The sequence below is a fragment of the Sinohyriopsis cumingii genome, chromosome 4 (genome assembly GCF_028554795.1).
Source record: "Sinohyriopsis cumingii isolate HCF-2022 chromosome 4, ASM2855479v2, whole genome shotgun sequence".
NCBI classification, from domain to species: Eukaryota; Metazoa; Mollusca; class Bivalvia; order Unionida; family Unionidae; genus Sinohyriopsis; species Sinohyriopsis cumingii.
Window position 1 is genome coordinate 145,709,989 of NC_142964.1, and position 20,885 is coordinate 145,730,873.

At 32.8% G+C, this 20,885-nt stretch overlaps 1 protein-coding gene across 4 annotated transcripts in view; it reads left to right on the forward strand.

The window, feature by feature from the left end:
• Positions 1-4,383: 4,383 nt before the first annotated feature.
• The window catches only part of LOC149802280 (uncharacterized), a 101,708-nt gene continuing 85,206 nt past the window's right edge, over positions 4,384-20,885 (forward strand). For 3 of the 4 annotated variants that reach the window (XR_016420802.1, XM_089956707.1, XM_089956709.1), the window contains exons 1-6: positions 4,384-4,437; positions 6,988-7,208; positions 8,836-8,964; positions 17,029-17,157; positions 19,617-19,808; positions 20,466-20,633. Coding sequence is in view for 3 of the 4 variants with exons in the window: in XM_089956707.1 (XP_089812833.1) it covers positions 4,436-4,437; positions 6,988-7,208; positions 8,836-8,964; positions 17,029-17,157; positions 19,617-19,808; positions 20,466-20,633 (841 nt within the window). In the remaining variant the exon portion in view is untranslated. The remainder of the gene's footprint in view (positions 4,438-6,987; positions 7,209-8,835; positions 8,965-17,028; positions 17,158-19,616; positions 19,809-20,465; positions 20,634-20,885) is intronic. The other variant, XM_089956708.1, reaches the window with a different exon arrangement.

The following is a 20,885-nucleotide window of genomic DNA, read 5'->3' on the forward strand; positions in this document are numbered from 1 at the left end:
ACATGATCAAGTCCTCATGTTGATCCTATGGTAGTTGTCTCTGCCGCTGCTTTCTTCCCCCTCAATGGTAGTCAATGTACTCATGGCAGGTTTGGAATTCTTGGATTGAGGTTGTATTGTTCTCTTGCGTTTGGCCAACTGTATTTCTTATACTCCTCCCACAGGCTTTAGCTCCGCACGAATACACCATAGCAGGCTAATGTTAAATTCCCTTTTACGACTTACAGGTTCATTTTTTGTAAATAAAACTAACAATACCTATAGCTACGAGAATAAAATGTCATTTATCACTGAAGTTTCTTTTCGCCATATGCAAAACCAATATCACAATTTCTTTTTGTCACCATATCGATCCAAGTGTTATCCACGTGACCCCTTTCTACTATCATCTTATGAAGTAGAAATGAATCCGTTCGCATGTTAAATGCCTTCATCTATTTCTTAAAACGCCATGCTCGCAAAGAGGTTTTGTGTATCAGTTAAACATGATCGAAATATTCACATGCAGTTTTGTTATGGCTAATAATGCAGTAATATAATCAAACAGAACAAAAGCATCTACCCGCAAATTTAATAGATTCACACAACACAAATCATCTAATTTATCAATGTTTTCCTCTAAATAGCATTTTAGTATGTGTTCTTATATATGATCTACCTACTCTTACAATGTTTTTGCATTGAATGCTTTAAAAGTAAACTAAGTACCATAAACAATCGAGATACAGGTATGGAAATTTCAGTATTACATTTATTAGATACACTGGTTTAGACTAAGATCAATTATATAACAGCACATAAACTATCTGAAGAAATTAGTGCATTGAAACTCTGTTATTTTACTAAAATAGATTTTCACAGATAAATATAATTATTTAGTCATTACTGTCTGTCTATCTATCTCTATATCTATCTATCTATTTATCTATCTATCTGTCTATCCGCTTACGTTTTACATGATGCTATTGTAAAATTCCTTAGCATTCGAAAGAAAAGATAATGAATTACACCTCTTGAGTTCGAGATTATAACGCGTTTTAGGTTTTAAGACAAGCGCAGTATATATACAGAGAGAGAGAGAGAGAGAGAGAGAGAGAGATTTTGTAACAAATATTAATTCATGTTTTATATCCGTTTTGAGGAAATCTTTGATAAGAGTTAACATTTGTACTGAAATACAATTCTCGAAGAATTACTTATTTAAAGTACTCATTGCAATTACAAAGTTGTCATTTACTTTTGGACTAAAACACTACCTTGGGATTATTGAGAACCCCCATATATATATATATATATATATATATATATATATATATATATATATATATATATATATATATATATATAAGAGAGAGAGAGAGAGCTCTGAGCACTGTGGTCAAAGTATATGAAACTACAGTTTCGATGGCGATCGATTAAATTAGTTTCCTTATCAAAGGCAACTTTCCCGTATGGCTCAAAACTATTTGTATACATAATCATGTTATACTAACTTCAGTGCAATGAAATGAAATGTGAAATAAAATGTATACAGAAATCTAATATTCCAAATATTCGGAGTTTCGTTACACATGAGTAAACTTAGAATAGAAAGACATTTGGAAGAGAGAATCAAAATTAGAGAATATGTACATATGGAATAACCGTGCGATATTTTCGTTGCTCTCGACGAGGTGGCATATATGAAACAAAATCGTATTCCTTTGCTACCGTTATTTACCAGGGCGCATATGGTATTTGTACGTCGGTTACAAGGATTTATGTTTATAACATGAATAGTAATGTTAACAATTTTGACAGGTATGGCAAGGCATACCAAGAAAACAAGGAGTGCTGTGTTTTTCAAATACCACGCGCATATTCCGTTAAAGGAGTAGTTGTTGGTACATATTGTTTTATTCCAAAGCTCTTATCATGATCATTATGTTTAGAAACTTTGTTTGGACTGGGGACACTCTGTACTGAGTGTATTTTTTCAGTTTTCATTCTGTATATAAATGTCGTTTGGTGGAGAAGAAAACAAAATAATTGCACATTTTCAAGATAGACATATGCCTACCTTTCTGGATAGTGGGTTAGTCCAAACCAATGATTGATAAGTCTACCTAGGTACATAGATGTTAAGCGTATGACTATACCAGGCAAGAATTTGAACTCTGCTGATTGCGGACATATATATGTGTATCTGTTTAGAGCCAAGAGAGAAGAAACCTTGAGGTGAGTCTGTTGTATCGTGTTCGTTTTGATGTCACATTTCACTTCATAGTTTACACAAAAAAGGACGCATACAGCATCACACATTAACATAAGCAGTTATTTTTAACTGTAACGTAGCCATTCAGAACATTAAAATGGAATCCTTTACTGAATAAGATAATTTTCCAATAAAAGAATAATGGAGAACAAAACATAATTAATATGACTCGGTTTAGATGGACGTAAATGTAATGTTGGCTAGTTTCAACCCATCTTTAACCAGTATATATGACAATGATATAAATGAAATATGAATTAGAAAAAGCAAAGAATACTTAGAGCTATTGGTATACATTTAAAATATCAGTTCGTTTCAGAAGAGATTTATTCTACGATTCCTGACCTCAGTGTCACTAAATACCAAAACGATCTTCTATCTCTTAAACCAAAATAATTCTGAACCATGCCAGTAATAAATATTTAATTAAACCATCTGTTTTATTCGGGCGAACTCTTTCTTTTCTTCTTTGACAGATCAATTAGATATCCATTTATAACTTTTCAGAGCTACTGGCAACCCAAAAAGTGACAGTTTGACTATTTAATGTAGTTATATTAACATTGTTTTTATATTGTATCGTAGATAGTTGCAAAGGAATACAAGCAAAAAGCCGTAACAAAGTGAACTGCGCTTTTGTTCATTTTCTTAGTTGTGGCTTAGAATGAAATTGCAAAGAGGTGTTTTGGAACATTCTATTTAGTAATCTCGTTCAATTTCAATTATATTTATAAATGCATTATGCTTTACAAAATATAGAATCAAGAAAGACAGAGTTTATTTAGTGTTTTGGCACTGAGACAATGAAATCCAGGTAGATGGGTTATAATCTGCGCTAAGCAGAAGTCACATTGTTCCGTATGTAATGGGATTGCCTTGACTCGGTGCCAACCCCTGCCTTAAATAACTGTGACACCCATTTGCGTATCGTCTCATTTTATGAAGAGTCAAGTGAATTATGTTTATTTGTATATTTTACTGCTTGCAATTGCTGATATGCAATCGACATTATTTTTCGTAAAATTGAGTAGAAGGTTCTAAAGCTCTGAGACTTGCCAGCGCATGAATCTTACTCGTTGACTGGGACAAGGTACCTGCATAAATTTCGTACGGTAATTAGCGCATTTTTGCAAGATCCTACAGTTACATTAATAATAAAAGGAAATACGTCTCGGATCGACACGTACATTATTTGACGTTAGCTAGGCAGAATTAATTATGGGGTGATTTGATCTATTTTATTTTAATTTGTTTTGATAGTCTGCGCGTACGTATATATTATTAATACAATAATTACTGGTCGCAGCTGGAAGAGACGTTTGGCATAAATGCAATATGTCATAATGAAACAGGTTGCTTAAAACATTTTAATAGTTTATGGTTGCTATAATGACATTATCTTTATCTCATGATTTGACCATTAATAATTTTTATTTGTTCTATACATCAAGAGTTTGGTTTCAGACATCAATCAATATTGTTAGTCAGATGTATTTTATCACGAGAAAGGTTAGATCTCTCCAATGCTGATTATGACATGGAATCAGTCGACTTCTGCAGAACGAAAAACCAAAAAATGATAGGCCAATAAATATTATCCAATAACAGGATCGAGCATAATTGAGGTGTACATCTCTGAAGCAGAGTCGAATGAAAATCCGAACTAAATTTCATTGTTCAACAGACACATTAAAATGCTTTGACACTTGACAAGGAGCATAAGAAGCAAGCTAACAAAGAAGTTCCCTCTTTATGACAATTATTGTTATCTCTATCTTAAACTTATAGCAATTACAAGGAAGACACAAAATCATATGATACCAGTAAGGGACATTTCTTCATTTAAACATAAAAAGTATTTCCGAACATACACATCGTATTAAGCATTTCTCAACCGCAGATATTTCATTTGCGTAATATATATATATATATATATATATATATATATATATATATATATATATATATATATATATATATATATAAAGATCCTTTGACCTCTGGTTTTTAATTACAAAAAATAAGTGGATAAGATTTCCATCGAATCACCCTTTCTTGGCTGAAATGCAGAATTATGTGTGATGTCTAAATTACAGGTCGTAATTTACTTTGACATACCATAATGCTTTATTTTAATTTAGGAAACATATTTCGGTCTGGATGCAATAACAACTCAAAGGAATGTAAGTACTCTTCTTTATCATTTCCAATACAAGAATCCAATAATATATATTTCCATATCCGCATTACATTTACTATAAAAGTTTTAAACTTTTAGTATAATTCGATTATGGTGGATTGCTATTTTTGATTGCAATGTGTACAAACAAATCATGTCATTCTTGATCAGTTAAAAAAATATAAAGTATAATTATTATACCACTATCACGACGATTTATGTGAATAAAATGCTAAATAGATTTACATGATCATGGTATTAAGGCAACCATCGAAGTTATACGTGGACTACGAGTCATTCCTTCCACATTAGCTTCTATTTTGCTCAATAATATTTTTAAAATGAAAAATCAACATACATAGTTACGCCTGTTGGCTAAGCTAAGCGACAAAACAAGATAAACCCAACAATCATTCAAGTTTCCAAAATATAAATTGTTTTCCCTAAAACATAAAATCTAACAAAGTAAAGGAAATAAAAGCAAGTTACAGTGCATGAATTTCTAGAATATTATCCTAAATCGCAATATTTATCCGGAAACTATTCAAAGGTATTCTGACTGAAGGGTCTAATGGTTTATGGCCTAACGTGCTAGCACCATTGAAAAGTCCCAGTTCTAAATCCAAACGTTCTCACCTGAAGGTAATCCCTGGAAAGATGAATATCGCAAGTTTGACACAATCCGACTGAATTATTTAAATATTCAAGTCATTTATCAATATCACATAATCTTCAAGGTACTCTTTGTTTTAGAATAAAGATTTTAAAAGCTTCAAGTCCAAAGAACATATTGAAAATAAATCACGATTTCCTCTCTCTCTCTCTCTCTCTCTCTCTCTCGCAGACACACACACCCAGTCACACACACAGTCACTCACAAAGCTGACATAAATATGTAGAGAATAATATACGTGGTGTTTATGTTATCTTATATAGATCCTATATGTACACCACATCAAAAATATCTTAATCACTAGAACAGTTTAAATCATACTTTTCTTACCTAACTTAACAACCACAATCTGACTTTCTCATTTTATTGACCCAATGAACAATCAAGGTGTGCTTGATATATCTACAGGAAAGTTGCATTCCGCGTTTCACTGATATTTTGTAACATCCATTCAAACAAAATGCATGGTGTACTTGACCGAAATAGTTGTTGCCATGATCTAGGCAAGCAGCTTTGATATATAACTGTATTGTACGCGTGCTGTAAGCTTTCTTTTACTATCACACCAGGCAGGCACTGAATTAAAGAATCTGCAATATAAGTGTTATGAGCCCAAATTACTGAAGTATAACTATAGTATCAATTTAATAGGTGATGCAGATATATGTCACTATATATATATATATATATATATATATATATATATATATATATATATATATATATATATTAGATTGATTTTCAAATTGAGTCGTTAACCACCTATAAAAACTATAACTATACTATATATATTATCTAAACTAAATAAAAATATTTATTCCCGCTAATTTAGATTTTCATCATACAAATGTATGTTTCTTTTAAAAGATGGAATGTATATTTTATGGTAAAAGAGGGATATATTTATCACTTTACAGAGAATGATAGCAACATCCTGGAAAATAATTTTTTCTCACGTTATTGAAGCTGAATAGGTTCATTACGTCATGGTATAATATACAATGCCAGTAGAGTACGATTGCATATATATATATATATATATATATATATATATATATATATATATATATATATATATATATATATATATATATGTATAATCTTCTCTGATACGAAGAGGAACATATTATCCTGAAGTTCATGTAGTTTTGTGCTGAGCCGTGGTATCTTAACTGGTATAGTTCTGTACGCCGAAAGCAAGGCAGCCGCTATACTGTATAGGGAAAACAATATTTAGCTGAAGCTGGCTGATCGAGGAAATTTAACAAGTCTATCAAATTAAAAATCCTATTTCAAAACGCTTTTGCTGCTTAAATTAAGTGTAGTCTTAAAGTTTTACTGACTTCAATTCTACTTGTGTTTAATGAAAAGAGGTATATCACGAAAGCAGGAATGTTTTTAAAATAACGCATATCAGACGAACGCTTAACAAGGTATTTGAAAGTTATTGTTTCTAGTGTGGCTTCGAGATGGTCTATACGGCTGTTTATATTTCCTTTTGTGCAAAAACGTGATGCCCCATCTAGCACATTGTGAAATAATTGTTTCCGCTAATGACACGAAATATCATGCAAATATATTATCTAAACTAAATTAATTTCGCTAAATGCGTTAAATTCGTGTCTTAGAGTCATGCTAAGCTGAAAACCTTATATCATAGGGCTATGAAGTATGCTCCATAATATTCTGAAAATGGAATTTTGTGCATTGACTTATCTATCTACATTGTCACTCATGTTTCTGCTTCAATAAATCATACAATGAAGAGATTCTGAATTGGGCAATTTTGGCTCCTATAAATATATTCCATTTATTGAAAGAAAATACCCAGATTTCAGAAATTAAACGAAACGTTTTAATTAAACTTCTTTTTCACGATAGGAACCTGTCCTCGTGTTCGATCAATGCAGCTTACAGTTGCAGAGTAAACGGGACTTTCACTAATTCTTGTGAAATAGGCCAGAACATTGTAACGAACCTCCAGCATTATACTGGATCATGCGTACGCGACATGCGATTGAACGAGTCCGCGAATACGCATAATGGAGCTGTCGGAAACTATGCATTTGGTATGATAGAAGAATCTTTCAGCTATGTAACAGGTAAGAAATATAAAAATATATATTGAATCTCATTTCATATATGACAAACTGTTTCAATTATAGATGTAGATAAACGCAAATTCAACAACTGATGGATATGTACAAAAGTACGATGGTGTATGGTCGTTTGGTGGGAAAGGGAAAATGGATCAATTGGTAATGATGATAATAACAATAATAACAATAACAATACATTTTTAGCAACAATTCTATATAATGTTTAGTCTTGACCAAACTTTCGCAGGTATTCTTATACTGACAAGTGAAGAACGTTTGCTCTCTCTCTTAAATTATCATTTGCCCAAACATAGCTAATATTCCACGCATCGTACTAGTGTAGTCTGCGTCCCTCTGTAAACTGTGATACTTGCTTTAAACATCATTCTCTAGCAGATGTCATCATATGAAACAAATAAAAATCGTACAAGAAAAAGAAGACTGAGTAGTGATTGGAACCTCATTTCGAGTGTTGTCCCTATTAACAATTAGCTTTAAGATGTTAAAGTAACTGTTCTAGTCAAATAATTGCAAATATTCACAAAGTTAACGATATATTTTAAAACAATCGAATACCGTAATGTATTAATATAAAACAGCATCTAATAAGCATATATATTAGAAACACACCATATGTGTACTAAAAATATATAAGTATAGGCAAATTTATTCTAATCTATGCTCGTATGATAATTTGGAAGTGGCTAAATTCGTACCAGGGATGCATCACGTTGGAACAAATATCCACATTATGATCAAACATATTTTATCGTTAAATGTAATCATTTTATAAACGATTTCCCACTTTTCTCTCCCACAACATTTAAGCATATGGTGTAAACTATATGGCCTGCATCTGCTTGCACGATCTGATTCATCAATTTCGAACTGGATTATATTATCCCATATACTATCCAAAACAGGCGTTATCAAATTGAAGTAAAGAAGCTTCAATGATGAATTTACTAATTGTATAGGATATCTAACCTTTTCAATGTCTCTTTATTTTTACCTTTGTATGTAATTGCCTGCATATAGCCGTGACAAGTGAGTAATGTTGGTTTGAAATTTGAATATGTCATTGATTCATAATTCCTAGCTACTGATATATCAGACCATAAATTGTTTTCATGAAAATCCATGTAAATATTCTTACAGAGCACTAGCTGCCAGTTTTGGATCGTCAAAAATTATTGCCAACAAAGACACAGAAGGATTAAATATTACCAATAAAATACCTTAAATATTACAGTTATATATATATATATATATATATATATATATATATATATATATATATATATATATATATATATATATATATATATATACATATATATACATACATATACATATATACATATATATATATATATATATATATATATATATATATATATATATATATATATATATGTGTGTGTGTGTGTGTGTGTGTGTGTGTGTAGACAGAGATATATATATAGATAAATATATAGATAAATAATTGTTCAGCTCTAGCTTTAATAGGTATATGATATGAAGTGAAACATTCAATAATAACAATTTGCTCCCAATTTTAAACTTACTTTTTTGACCAATTGATCAATGTTTTCTCTATTTTGACATAATGATTAATACACTTATGAAGATTGGCTATGCGACATTCTGAAGGGCTGGGAACAAGAAACGAGAAAGCGTCTTTTGAGTTCCACACCTGCAAACTACAGCCGGACGGAAATACATTGGACACCAACGGACTGTGTTGAATCCCCTGCTGGTATGACATAAACTTTTGAGCATTTGCGAATTGTGCATGGTCCACAAATTACTAATTATTTCCCGCACATTATATAACTCTACCTATATGTAAACGTAAAAGAACCTTTTGAATTCGACACCTGAAAACTACCCCCGTAAGGAGTAACTTTCTACACCGTGTCACCGTTGCACACAGGTCTCTATGGAAAGGCGCACAGTACGAATTTTATTTTTATTTTATGTAGCAAAAGACATAATTAAATTAACCGAATATGACTTTCCACGTACCACTCTCTAATATGCGAACATGGCACATCAGTTCTAAAAGGTTGCCGATTCCTGATCTATATTGATATATACCTGCTGAATTGTTTTAAAAATACATTATTTGTCGGTAGTTCAAAAATCACACGTATTCTTTTTACGACAAATAGAGGGTTAAGTCACACTTTCCTTTAATTTCAATTAATTTAGTGTATCAGATGCAAGGGTCACATGTTATATATCCACCCATGCCAGCCCAGGTCTGCTGCTTTGGTATGTTCTTGATCAACGTACTTTAAAACATTGCTTCTGCTCTATACAGTCGTAATTTGTTGATGGTCAATCAAAGACCAGGAAGTAGATTGTTGGCTGTAGAATTTAATGGTCACGAGTACATTAGCCCTTGTCAACTCATATCTCCTACCTTGGTGAGCCCTTGACGAATGTATTTTTCTCATAATACCTCTGCACTATTCAGTATGAGAGACCAAAATCTATTCGTTCGCATATCCTATCAAAGATATTTTATCAAGTTTAACCTAGATTCCTATATTCAACCAGTGCTCAAAGAAAATTGTTAAGACACACAGGTCAATGGGCAGACAGTTTTCAAATCGTCACCTGACCTGATTCCTTTTCCCTAAAAGGATCATTGTTCTCTCTATGTTGGTAAGAGAAGACCAGAGCTCACGGGATGATCGTTCATCTGTCGTTCCTCCTTCCTTTAGTTCACGTTTCTTGTTGGCACTACTCCTATTCTAATTTTCAAATAGCCATGAAGCCTAAGAAGTAACTTGATACCATGGTCTAGTTTACATTAAAATAACATGATTTAGCGCTGAAATCCAGTATCACCATCACAACTTTTTCTCTCTCTCTGTTTTTTAAAATTATTTTGCAGACTCTCCCTCTTACAAATCAAAGGGCCATCGTAAGTCCTTACTTAATCACACACGTGTTAGCGCTACTGTTCTCTTCCTATGCACCTTTGATGATTAGCATTGAATTTGTCAAATACATTCATGCTATCGACTACTTTGCCCTAGCTGAAATGGTTTTGCAGATACATCCAATATGTCCTTCAAAGGTAGCATATTGAAAACGTTATTATCATGAACCTTTCTCCTGAATGGATAGTCATAAACAAATGGGGTTTTAGCTGGCAGACTTAATATGACATCTAGTTGGACATGTCCATAACTGTGAGATGTGACCTGAAGAACTACGTTCATGTCAGTTTTGCCTACCTCCTTGTGGACATTGTATCTGCTGAAAATTTGATTTCATGGCCAGACCTTATTCGTAATTTGCTTTTAGTTTACAATTCGTGGGAATTCGCAGTACAGCTGGACACTAAAGACGGCTGGTATTCATTTGGAACATTCTATATTCTTGTACATTGTAATAGGATATTTATCAATATTAGGGATTTAGCTCACAATAATGTGCCTTTTGAACTTTTATTTCCATATTTATATGTTAGGCAAATCCATTATTTGTTGATTGGGAATTACAATATTAGTATCACTTCTTTCGGTTGCATTTTGAAGACCTGAAAATTGAACAATGTGTTATATTTTTATATCAGCAGAAATTTATTTTCATAAAGTTAAAATAAGCAAAAGCCGAAAATATGAATTTTTTCTCTATTTTGACATAATGGTTACTCCACTTATGAAGGTTGGCTCTGCCTTTTGAGTTCCATACAGACAGAAGTAAATACGTTGGACACTCTCGGACCGTGATGCAATCTCTGTTAGTGTGAGAGAAGGTACTGCAAATTTAATTGCTCCGCAAATTGGTAATAATGTCCCGTACAATGTTCTGCCTCAAAGAAATATTTATGGAACGACGGAAAACATGCATATTTGCTTCAGTGTGATATTCTGATAACTGTAGCTCCAAAAGACTTGTTCTGCTTCCTGGAGCAACAAACGAGATTGTGGATACGACACAAGTTTTTTGGCCGGGAACAGGACAGGACAAGGTACCTTTTGAATTTGAAACCTGAAAGCTACCCCCGGAAGGAAATACGTTATATACCATATCAACAGATGCACGCATGACTCATGGGAAAGGCGCACAGCACGAATTGTACTTTTTCTTTGTCTACAGTGAGAAAGATAATTAAATGAAACGAATATGATTTTCCACGTACCACTCCACATTTGAGCGAACCTGACACATCAGTAATAAAAGGTTTCCAATACCCGAACACTAATGATATATATGTGCTGAAATGTTTTAATGATCTTCTATTTATCGGTAGTCCAAAAATCACAGATGTACAGTTTTTGCGTGCTATACGACTTTCTCTTACTTTTAGTTAATTGAGAGTGTAAAACGAACAATGCAAGGGTCACAGGTTCTATATCCACTTATGCCAGCCTAGGTCTGCTGCCTTGGTATATCCTTGAGCAACGTACTTTAATAATATTGTTTCTGCCATTTATAGCCTTATAGCCTTAAGGCCTTAATTTGTTGATTGGAAATGAAAGACCATGTTGTATTACACGGATTTATAACGCAAAGAGCACGAGTACAATATTCACACATGCCAACGTATATGTCCTACCCTGCTGCGTTCTTGACAATTGTACTTGTACGCTTATACATCTGCACTATTCAGTACTAATGTTCTGGTGTCAATTAAATGGTGAACACAAAGACCGAAAACTAAACTCCCTCATCTCATATTAAAGATAATTTCTTCATGTTTGACCGAAATACCTATTTTGAATTAGTACTCAAGGACAGAAAATTGTTTAGACGCACAGGTTGTTGGGCAGATACCTTTCAAAACATCAACTGATCTGATTCAATTTGCAGAATAGGACCATTGTTCTCTGTTTCCTGGTCAGAGAAGACCAGAGCTAACGGAGTGATCGTTCATATGTCGTCCCTCAGACCGCTCCGGTGGTGGGATGTCATGGGTTCGATCTCCGGTCGAGTCATACCAAAGACTTACAAAAATGGTATTTATAGCTGACTAACTTGGCGCTCATCATTAAGAGGTTAGTGTTGGGACTGGTCGGACTGGTTTCAGGATAATGTGCCTGGGTGGGACATCACGCTACATGTCTGCGACACGATGCCCCAGTGCTAGTTACCACTTTAAGCTGTCACATTGCAGATATTGTAGCGATTTAACTGAAAATTTGTTAAAGCTATGTCAACAATCCAAAAGACATCACACCATGCCATTAATTCGCCTTTTTTGTTGCCAATACTCCTATTCTACTTTTCGAATTGCAATAAAACCTAAGAAGCACGTTTATAACATGGTCTAGTTTCCTTTGAAAGAACATGATGTAGCTATGAAGTCCAGTACGGCCACCACAACTCTCTCTCTCTCTCTCTCTGATTCGGTCTCTCTCTCTCTCTCTCTCTCTCTCTCTCTCTCTCTCTCTCTCTCTGTATTTTATTTCGCAGACTGTTCTACTGACAGATCAAACCCCATCGTAAGTCCGCACTTTAACTTAAATTAGTTACCGCAACTCTTTCTAAACTCCTTGGATGATTATCATGAAATTTGTCAACCACATTCATCCTATGGACTAGATTGTCGGAGCTGAAATGGTGTTTTACTATCATCTAACATGTTCGCCGACGGTACCATAGTGTAAACGTTATCATCAACCAGTTTCTTGAATGGCCGCTTTACGCTGTCCTTGTTCCACAATATTACACAAGGACACGTATTTTCCAAACAAATACAACAATTAATCCTTTTAAATCCAAGTAATTTGAAATAGCTCCAAACAGCGCAATATACAACTTCTAATGTAAGAAAAAGCTATGCTGCAACTACGAATAATTCTCCAAAACATATGGTCTTGTAAAAGGAAGCAAGGGGTCACGTGATCATCTTCTGGAAGTTTATAGAAGCTAAATCCTTGTTAAAGATCACGTCCTGTCGGTGTGACCCTGACCCTGACGAAAACCAATCATTTTACTCTAAGAAATAAAAAAAAAAATGGTTTACATCTTAAAGACGAAATCACATCACGACTTCGACAACAACTAATTATTTTAAACAAAAAAGAAATTGTTTACGTGGATGCTACGAATTTTGAAACAAAATCGGTTTTTATAAAACGTTATTCAGCTATCATAAACTGGAGATATTATTCTGGTTTCTACAAAGAACTGCAGACTTCAACACTCCAGATTGCAGCATACGACATATTCTTCATTCGTCGATTCTTCGGTGGTTTCCGAACGTGAAATCAGTAGAACATTTTGTTATTAGAACGGCTAAAATTGTATTATTGAATTATTCATGGATTATTTTTGGATTTCATTCTATATAACTGTGAGTTTATATTTGTTATTTTTTGCTGATTTCTTTCGAGGGAAATAATTTATTGTATTTTTTAAAGCTTCTGCTTTTCATTATTTCGTGTGATACTGTTTATTCGAGCCGAACACGTGACATAAGAAAATTGGGAGCTCGCCCTAAGGATAATTTTGAATTTCATATAGAATACTTACAAAAATATTAAAATTTATAAGAAAGCAATATATTTGCTGGGTATAATAAACCCAAGTCTAATTTGATTATGCAGAATTATGAACCATTCATATCGATGAGATCTATATCATTCTTGGGTGATTCGGCCAATCCTATCCCTATTAAAATGTAAGGGACCCAGGAGCTTCTCAGTCTTTTATTGTCAGGTACTTTGCCTTCTTTGGAAAAGACTTCTTCTAATAAAAGTGTTCTTATTCAAGGAGTAGAATATGGCTTTGCTAATGTTCCTCGACATTGTGCAAATTTGTCATCAGACTTAGTCTCACGCCTCTTGACAGATGGAACAGTCTCTGATTTAGCCGTTGAGGGCATTACTTTTATTGCTAGGCAAAGACTTAGTTGGAGACAAGGTTCATCTTTCTTCCTTGATTATTAGGACTACTAAAATTGTATTCTTATATTATTTCTGATTGTGATTTCCTGAAACCTTAAGTTCATATTTGTTCATTTTTGCAGAATTTTTCCAGCGAAATAAATTATTGGTATTTTTAAAGTTTGTGATTTTCACTCTTTATTGTGTTGCATTTTATTCTAGCATAAACACGTTCCATAAGAAAATTAGTAGCTCGTCCTAAAGATAATTTTGAATTTTGGATAGAATTGTTCAGAAAACTTTTCCATTATTTTTAAAATTCGAGTTCTCGAGTTTTTGAAATCTTAGTGAAATAGGAAAGCTTTTTCTAAAATGTCATCAAAAGTAGAAATCATTTTTTTAAAAATCCTACCCAGGAGCACTTAGATCTTTTTCAAAAAAGATGATTTGATTCTACCTGTCAGAAAATACGATCTTTTTGAAGTAAAAGGCTTTCTTAACGAAACAGGAAATAATAAATATTTTGGTTCAGTATTTGGTAGAAAAGAATGTTTTTGGATAAAAGTACTTTGCTTTCGATCAGTAAGTCTGTATCAGACTCAGACACAACAATGAAGGAATTATAATTAAAATACAAGATGGAATTGGAGTTGAGGAAGCTGGAGCTTCAGAAAGGAGAAAGAGAAAATAAATGCAAATGCAGTTACAATTAGAGAAAGAGACAGAAGAAATGAAATTGGAGAAAGAGAACGAACAAATAAAAATGGAGAAAGAAAAAGAACACATAAAGTTGCCGTTTGAGAAAGAGGAGAGAGAGAGAGAGGAAAGAGAGAAAGAAAAACACAAATGCAAATGCAGTTACAGTTGGAGAAAGAGAAAGAACAAATGAAATTGGGGACAGAGAAAGAACAAATGAAATTGGAGAAAAGAAAAGAATAAATGTTATTTTCCAAAAGAACAAATAAAGTTGCAATTTGAGAAAGAGGAGAGAGAGACAGGAAAGAGAGAAAGAAAAACAAATGCAAATGCAGTTAGATAAGGACAAAAAAGAGAAAGACAAATGCAGTTACAAAAAAGAACAAATGCATTTACAAAAGGAAGAAAGAGAGAAAGAGAGATAAAAATGAAAAGAGAGAAGTATGAGAGGTAATATCAACGTAGAGTGAAAGAAATGGAACTGGCAAGTGAAGAGCACATTTATACTTCAAATCCAAATTTAAGGTTTGATCTTGCAAAGAATATTAGATTAGTTCCACATTTCAGAGAAAAAGAAGTAGACGAATATTGTCCTTATTTTTAAAATGTTGCTGAAAATTTGTAATGGCCAAGGAGCAGTGGACTCAATTATTACAAAGTGTACACACTAGTATAGCTAGTGATATTTACCGTTCAATGTCAGTTCAACAAAGTGCTGACTATGATACGGTCAAAGGATGCATATATATATATATATATATATATATATATATATATATATATATATATATATATATATATATATATATATATATAAGATAGATAGATAGATAGATAGAGATAGATAGACAGACAGACAGACATATATATATATATATATATATATATATATATATATATATATATATATATATATATATATATATATATATATATACAGATAGATCGATTGTTTGGTATATTTAAATTTGTACTATTTGCTTGACATCTGCCAGTAATTGAGAGCTGTGGCCTGCTTGACCATCTCCATATAAGTTTAACCTACCTCCATTTGGATATGGTCTTTGCTGGAAATGTGAGTTCAAGGCCTCGTCTTGTTCAAATTTCTTTTTATTTTCTGAAAGCGAACTTGTTTACAATTCTTAGTAAATCGCGCAATTCCTAGAAAGTTCAATTACGTCATAAGTCAAGTGAAAACTTGTATATATATATATATATATATATATATATATATATATATATATATATATATATATATATATATACGATTTCGCCAAAAATTTCCTGTCTTTAAATCTGACCAAAGTTTAAACTCTGCTATCGTAATAAAGATAATTTGTTCAGTTTTAACCTAGATTCCTATATCCAATCAGTGCTCAGAGAAACCCATTCAGACAGGCAATCCAATGGGCAGATAGTTTTCAAAAGGGACTTTATCGAAAATGGAATGGTATTATAATCAACTTTTATCCTCAGTGGACGTACATAAGAAGATGGGTTTTCATTTGACATATTTCTTATGACACCTAGTTGGACCTAAAGGGCACTCGTGTCGACCTGACATTAATTGACAGATGTGGCCTGATTAACTATGTCCATATAGGTTTTGCCTACCTCCTTTTGGACATGGTATTTGCTCAAATTCAAAGGGTTCAAAGAGTTACCTTGTTCACAGTTTACTTTATTTTCTGAAACGAACTTGTTTACAATTCGGAGGAAATTTCGCAATTCCCAGACCAGGCAATTGCCTCATAGGTATAGTCAAAATTTGTATATATAGCTTACTGCGTAAACAATTAATTCCTCTGTTATGATCAGTCTATGCAATGTATAACGTTTAAAATTGTTTTCAGATTGAAATTGTGAGGAATTATTTAAAGTATTCCTTTGATAATAACAAAGTACTCGCTGAATCTAGAACATATTTGATTGAAACAGTGATATAACAGTACCTTCAGGACAGTTGTGCTACATCTGGAAATTCAAGACTACTGGCAATCATTGGGAACATCCTATATCCTTGTACATTGTAATTGGACATTTATCATTGAAATAGATTTACTTCACAATAACGTGCCTTTTGAAATTTCATACCCATCTTAAAATGTTAGTTTAACTTCTTTATGTTGCATTTCTAAGACATAGAATTTTAACAGTATTATATATTTATTTTTATTAGCATAGATTCATTTTCATAAAGTTTAAACTAAGAAGAAAACAATCGAAACTATGAATGTTTTCTCTATTTTGACATAATGATTACTCCACTTATCAAGACTGGTTCTATGACATTGTAAATGGCGTTGAACAGGACACGAGAAAGGGCCTCTTGAGTTCCACACCTGCAAACTACAACTTGACGGAAATAGGTTGTACAACAACATACCGTGTTGAACACTTAGCAGGTATTACAGAAGATATTGAGAATTCGCATGCTCCACACATTGCTAATAATGTCCCGCACAATGTGCTGACATCCATATATATATATATATATATATATATATATATATATATATATATATATATATATATATATATATATATATATATATATATATATATATATATATATATATATATATATTTATATATATATATATATATATGAATGTGTGTGTGTGTGTGTGTGTTAAGACTGTCACTACCGAAATATATGCATATTGGGTTTATTTAACATTCAGATAAACCAGTCTCCGCACACTTGTTCTGCATTCCAAAAAAGCAAACTAAAATTTGAGTAGGACACATTGTTTTGTCGGTAACAGTGAACTACAAAGTAACTTTTGTATTCTTCACCTGATAAGTTACAATGGAAAGAAATTGTTTCTACAACGCGCGAAAAGTTCCACACTGGACCCTTTTGAAAAGCGCGTAATACAAAGTAGTACTTTTTATTGTATGCACAGACTAAGATAACTAAATTAAAGAATATGACTCTCAGTTTTAAAAGGTTGCAAATTTCTGAACCACACACACACACACTTATATATATATATATATATATATATATATATATATATATATATATATATATATATATATATATATATATCTTTAAGGAAATGGTGTTTAAGCTATATACTTTTGTCGCTAGTCCATACATCATACATGTACATTTTTGCGCCCTATAGCGGGTTAAGTCCCCCTCTCTCTTACTTTCATTTAATTAAGAGAATCATATTTACAATGCAAGGATCACTAGTTCTATATCCGCTCGTGACAGCCTAGGTCTGCTGCCTTTCTTATTTCCTGAACAACTGACTTTGATAAAATGTCTGCTGTCCTATAGTCTCAATTTCGTTTTGAACGGCAATTAAAGACGAAAAAGGTTGATTCTCTATCTCTCTCTCTCTCTCTCAAACATATATTATTTCGGAGAATTTAATCCATTTTCATGTATCCGATCGGTTCTCAATGAATTTGTTTAAACAAGCCAAGGAAAAGTTGCTTTTAGAAATATATCGCTATAAGGTAATTTATTTAGCTCTGCCTGTGACATATACACGGATCAGTATAGGTTAGGTGATAATCTTTTGTTTCTTTCATCCGTCTGTACATTTAAAACATTAATTACTTGCCTATTGGCCTATAGTATTTATAGGATTGCCATGAAACTTTGCAAACACATTAACCCCATGGTCTAGATGGCCATAAGTGGGAAATGGTGCTGCTCAGATATCCAATTAGCGCACCACGGTGGCACTTATCGATAATTTTTCATCGACATTATGAATGAATGGATTGTGATATCAAAATAAGATTTTTGCTGGAAGGCCTCTTATGAAGTCGCGTTGGTCCTAAATGAAGCGCATGCAGCTCGGATGTCTTCCGCTATATGTGTTAATTATATTCTCTTTTTCTGGTATTAGCAGTGATTAATTTTTCATAACTTTTAAAATAAGGAAAAGCCGAAAGATATGTGTATGTTTCCTATTGTAACATTCAGAGGATGCAGAGGAACTATTCTGCGTCATTCAACAAGGAATGGATGTTGAGGGCTTACTGTCCGACTGCGAAGCGTAAACAAGAAAGGTCCTTCTAAATTCACCACCTGCAATCTACAGGCGGAAATACGTTCAATATATATATGTATATATATATATATATATATATATATATATATATATATATATATAATATATATATATATATATATATATATATATATACGTGTGTGTGTGTGTGATAAAATATTTGAAAGATATTCACTTTACGGTATTCCAAGACTTACACATACACATTTTGCGTCCTTTAGCGGGTACAGTTCTCCTTATTTGACAGTTCGTTTTGTTGAGTACATATATTACAATGCTTGGGTCACGGGTTCGTTATATATATATATATATATATATATATATATATATATATATATATATATATATATATATATCTTTTGCTTTTGGAAATTTTCTCTGTCTCTTTTTTTTGTCTCTCTCTGTCAAAATCATATTTCTAAGATCATTTTAAATATTGTATTTACATTAACTTGTTACTCAAAAGCAAAATCTCTACATACTGTTAATAATCAAGTGGTTTTGAAACATCAATTGATCTCATTCAAATTCGACCCGCCTAGTCAGTACTTTAACACAAGTTAGATACAGTTAAGCCTTCTAAATTCATTTTACGATTGCCGTAAAACTTTAATACAGACATCCTATGGTTAATTGTTCCTAACGAAAATCCGATCACAGCGGCCATATTGAACATATTGGTGACACCACTCTTTCTGAATAGATTGTCATCTTTAAAGGGGGGTTTTAACTGAAAAAATTCGTTTGTTTTCATATGCAATGATTCATTTGTATAAAGATTAAGGGAAAATAATATTGCATTATTTTATTATAAATTTCACATTCAGAGAACTCCCCCTTGAACGACTTGATCTGCGTCCCGAAACAGAAAACGGGAATGTTTATCGAAAACATGTACGGACGGGCGGAGGAAACTAGAAAGCACATTTCGAATTCGATACCCCAACAAAATCCGCGGACGGAAATTTATTTGGCACCACGACAAGTGTTGTACGAAGAACCCTTTGGAAAGACCAGCGGTACGACTTGTAGTTGTGTATTGTATGTGATAGAACGATAATTGTAATAGACGGAAGCATCTAATTTTGCACGGAGCACACTGCAGTCGAGCGGACCTGGCACAGCGGTTCCAAACAGTTGGCGATTCCTGAAAAAATTCGCATATATATATATATATATATATATATATATATATATATATATATGGATAGATAGATAGATAGATAGATACTAACTTTTTGGTAATCAGTAATCAAAAATCATACATGTAACTGTTTATGGTTTGTGGTGGGTGAAATTATGTCTTTATGTCTGTGTGCCTGTCTGACTCTCTCTACTAAATATTATTTCATAGAATTTAGTCAAAATTCATATCTCCCATCAGTTCTTAAAATATATATTTTGGATGATTAACATGAAATTTTACAAGCACATTCATCTAATCCTCTTGTTGGACTTAAACGAAAGTGGTGCTTCTAATACAGCCTAAAGGATCGTCACATTGATACCATTTTCAACGCTACTGCATGCATCAATCATCTGATGAAAATCATATTTATGTTGAAAGACTTCAACTAGTAGATTAATTTCTTGGAATTATCAATTATTCCTTTTTATAAAGTTTAAATAGGGACGACAAGGAAAAGTGATGCAATTCTTTTTATTTTGATATGCAGAGAACTCCACCTCTGAGGAGATGCCATGCACCTGGGAACCGGAACAGAGGAAGAGTTTTGCAGACTATGAAAAGGAAACGAGAGGAGGCCATTTGAGCTCCAAATCTGAAAGCTACAGTCCTACGGAACCAAGTTCTACATCAACAGTGAGACTTCAGTCCTGTGCAGGTAAAACAAAAAATAATGAACCTCGCCTTTCAGATATATATGTATAATACGTTTACATGCTCATTGTTATGTATTTATCGATGGGCAAATTTTACCTAACCACTCACAAACTGACTAAATTCAGAAGGACTTTATATTAACTTTGTGAGTGATCGGGTACGGTTTACACAGCAATGAAAACCCAACCATAAAAATTTAATCGATATACTTCCAATTTAAGTCCTTTCTTGCATCCGATCAGCAAATGTCGTC